The sequence below is a fragment of the Berghia stephanieae genome, chromosome 2 (assembly GCF_034508935.2).
Source record: "Berghia stephanieae isolate SIO BIC M18660-M18661 chromosome 2, UCSD_Bste_1.3, whole genome shotgun sequence".
Classification (NCBI taxonomy): Eukaryota; Metazoa; Mollusca; class Gastropoda; order Nudibranchia; family Aeolidiidae; genus Berghia; species Berghia stephanieae.
Window position 1 is genome coordinate 123983736 of NC_088361.1, and position 3914 is coordinate 123987649.

The 3914-nt window shown below is 31.7% G+C and overlaps 1 protein-coding gene across 2 annotated transcripts in view; it reads right to left on the bottom strand.

Annotated features, from left to right (window-relative positions):
• Nucleotides 1-978: 978 nt before the first annotated feature.
• Nucleotides 979-3914, bottom strand: part of LOC144966503 (dual specificity mitogen-activated protein kinase kinase 1-like) — a 23002-nt gene continuing 20066 nt past the window's right edge. For both annotated transcript variants that reach the window (XM_078903120.1, XM_078903121.1), the window contains exons 10-11: nucleotides 3702-3747; nucleotides 979-2747 (exon numbers count right to left, since the gene is read on the bottom strand). In XM_078903120.1, the coding sequence (XP_078759246.1) occupies nucleotides 2661-2747; nucleotides 3702-3747 (133 nt within the window). In that variant the 3' untranslated portion in view covers nucleotides 979-2660. The remainder of the gene's footprint in view (nucleotides 2748-3701; nucleotides 3748-3914) is intronic.

Genomic DNA, 3914 nt, shown 5'->3' on the forward strand with positions numbered 1-3914 from the left:
CATTTGACTGTTTCCCTCCCAGCCAGAACTCCGACGAGGGCCAGGAAAAAAACAAGTAATCTCATTCCAAGACAAAGACAGAAAGCATGTTGGATAACAGATATAAGGGGATAGAAGACACAGTATGTACCCCCCTGCCCGCTATGGGAGGTCAGGATCCCCACCCAGACACATTGAATGGAACAATAATATATTTCATAGAGGGTGATAGAAGAGAGTGGAAACCTTGCCTCTAAAGCAAACAAATCCCCCACTCATGAACCCTGGTTATCTAATCATAACAACAAAATATAAAGTACCCTATGGAATAAAATTTAACGTTATGCAAATGAATCGATTTTTGTTTTATATTTTTAAGACAAACAAAAAATAGTTTATTAACTCGTATACAACAGCAATACGTGCAAAATTGACAAAGAAACAAAAACAATAATTTATTTATTTATTTATTTTTTTTTTTACTGATACAGAAAAAAAGAAAGATTAAAATTTGTAATACAACTTATCCACCTGCTTCTTGGTCAGAAAACAATTCAAAGATTACAAACTTCGATGTTTACTTTATTAACAAAATGGTTGATTAAATTAACCAAAAAAAAGGGCATGCACTAAACATGGCCAAACAAGAGAGAGAGAGAGAGAGAGAGAGAAAGAGAGAGAGAGATAGAGAGAGAGAGAGAGAGAGAGAGAGAGAGAGAGAGAGAGAGAGAGAGAGGGGGGGGGAGAAAGAGAGAGAATGAACACGATTTAAGCATAATAAAAAAATGCCCTCATTTCATATCTATTTTATTAACAAGATGAAGTGAATAAACAAGGTAACTCCCTAGATGACAGCGGAAATTCAACTTCAACACTGTTCCCTTCCCAGAAAAATTCTATAATCCAGTGTAGTAGGTAAGAATCAGAGTGAAAATCGGAACAACCACATAGAGGAGAAATAAGTTATATTCAGCTGTTCTGACAGTACAGCTTACACTGTTTTCTAACATCTCATTAAAAAAAAATACACATATATATATATATATATATAAGAATCGTATGATATACATAATAGGAATGTATTATGACCAGGCATTCCACATTTGACACAAACAGAAGAAATCCACATTAGAGACACACACATACACACATGCGCACACACAAACATACAAACAAATGTACACGCTAACACAAAAAATGCAAAAACAACTTGCTTACAGTCATCAAATTTCCAATGACTATACCTTCTCGCACATGGAAATGGTGGTTCTCCTATTACATAAATTAATTATTCATTAACAATTGTATTATATATTACTGTGATCATGAATTCCATTTTAAGTGTCTTTGAAGTAAGTTTTTCTTTTTTCTTTTTTTCAGTTATTGGAAGCAAACAATAGACATAATCACCAATAATTAAATATCCTTGGTGAGAACTTTCTTTTGTCACTTGATCAGTGTCAAAAATGTTGCACTTAACTACTAATAAGCATTCAACAAAAATCCAAGCTGATATGTTCAATTTTCTTGTTTAGTCATTAATGTATGGAAAGAAATGGTTTGAAAAAAAAAAAAATATCATTGGCATAATAATATAACTTTTCAAAGACAAAAAGTTCAATCAATTCTTTAACAAACATTGTTACTCATACATTCCATAAGTAGAAGTGATCTGGTGTTAAATTGTTATACACAGAAGGAAGGAAATGAAGGCTTTGAAGAGCATTGCATTAATGAACTGGCATAAAATAAATAAATATTCTATTTTCATTATAATGTAGTCTCTCTCCTTTAGTCCCTGGGAAGGGAGCTGGGAAGGGACCCATGAATCCCGCAGCTTGTCTCATTTCCTACCACTTGAGACAGACGAGTAGTAGCAATCGCTTGCTGTCTTTTATGGTAGGACAATGGTATATCGCAATGTACTCACTCACAGACAGCTCAAAAAAAAGATCAGAACCTTTAATATTACTTCAGAATTAAAATAATAAATATCCGATTTATCTACATAAACTTTTTTTTACTAATTACACTTATATGATTTGGACAAATTTATTCATTAAAAATTGAGTAAATTTAATATTGCTAACTTTACCTTGCCCCTCTAAGCCTTACCCCTTCAAAAAATAGAATGACCTCTTTAAATTTTAATGTAATTTATCTTTGAAAATGACAAAAATGAAATTACTTGATTTCATCTTCTTGCGCAACAGCTATTAAATCAAAAAACCTATTTAAATATACTAGAAAATCTATCACAACATATGATTAGGATTAACTGAACACAAAAAAAAACAACCCATGAACACTAAACTCAACAGATTTCTAAAGGAACCCCCCCCCCCCCAAAAAAAAAAATAAAAAAAACAAGGCAGTCCGATTTCATGATGATCAGATAAGATGGTGGTAATATTCTATGGTAATTTGTTTTGTGTTCATAGTTAAAAATTTGAAAAGCAGCGTGTGTGTCGTCAAATAAAGCAGAGATAAATAACGCACCTATTACCAAAAAAGAATTTCTGTATATTGTTTTTCTCTCTGATTTATTTCACACTATTTATACACCCTTCTTTTCAGATTTTTTTTTATCTTGCACATCAATGCCTCCTCCCAATATTTCACTGTGTTTACAATTGTGCAAGTGTGTTATATTGTTGAAATGCTTGGCATCTTTGACACACTCAACTTGGTTGGATATCCATGACCTTGCACACCCATTGGCCAATGGAGATTTCAGAGTTTTCAAACTTCTTAACAAAGGAGTGGTTCTGAAAAAAAGTGGTATATTTGGGCAAAACAGATGAAAACTGAAAAAAATGTTTTTATAATGTAACAAACATTATTATCATCATCATTGTAATTTCAATTTTTAATTTATCGTATTTTTCTAGACGTTTTATTTATCATCTTCATCAGTATCAAAATCATCTTTATTTATTATCCACATTATCATCTATCATCTATGTTGAATCCTGCAAATCCCATAAGAGGTTGGTAAGCATTTTCACACATTGCACCAACCACCTAGAAAGACCTTCCACCTTAAATACAAAAGATGTTATTCTAGAAGAGTTTCAAATTCAGACTGAAGACATTCTATTTCTAGGATGTTCATTGTTAATGATTGTTACCTACTGCGTCTCTGATCTATGTTTGTAATGTCCCTGTTTGTTGATAATGATTGTCACCTACTTTGTCTCTGATCTATGTTTGTAATGCGTCCTGAGACTACTTTTGTTGAGTGATGGGTTGCGCACTAGAAATGAATTAATATTATCATCAACATTCTCATTATTATTATTGTTAATATTATCATAATTACATTATCATTGTTAATATTATTATCATTATTATTATCATCATCATCATTATAAGTTTTATTTTTATTATTATTTTAATAATGATCATTCTGCTTTGCTTTTTTTTTCTTTGTGAAACTGAAAGACGAGATGATAAGTATGAGTAAAGGTGAACCCCAACTCCGGCTTAGACAGGTCAAATTAATGACCAAAAAAAACCTGTTTATGCAAGACCTCATTAACTGTTTCCCCTTAGTTTTAAGTGGCCCAATCAAAGACATATTTCACTATCATTACTAATCTAAAAATGTGGAACCTTAATTTATGATGAAAACAACGCTTCAATTTAAAGATAAATTTTCAAAGCTCTATCTTCCATCTGCATTCAACAGTCATCTTTTATAGAGTGACATCAATACTAACCATTAGGGATTGAAGATCTGCTCTGTCAGATGGGTTTTTCTTTAGGCTGAAATGATAAATTTGAAATAAATGATCACCTTATTCAACAAAGCAAATGGGATGTATGATGCATATACTAGTATGAAAAAAGAGAGAGAGAGATTTTTTACTAAGTACTCAAAGATTCATTTATCACATAATGATAACTTACGAATCAGTCGTCTCATCTTAATT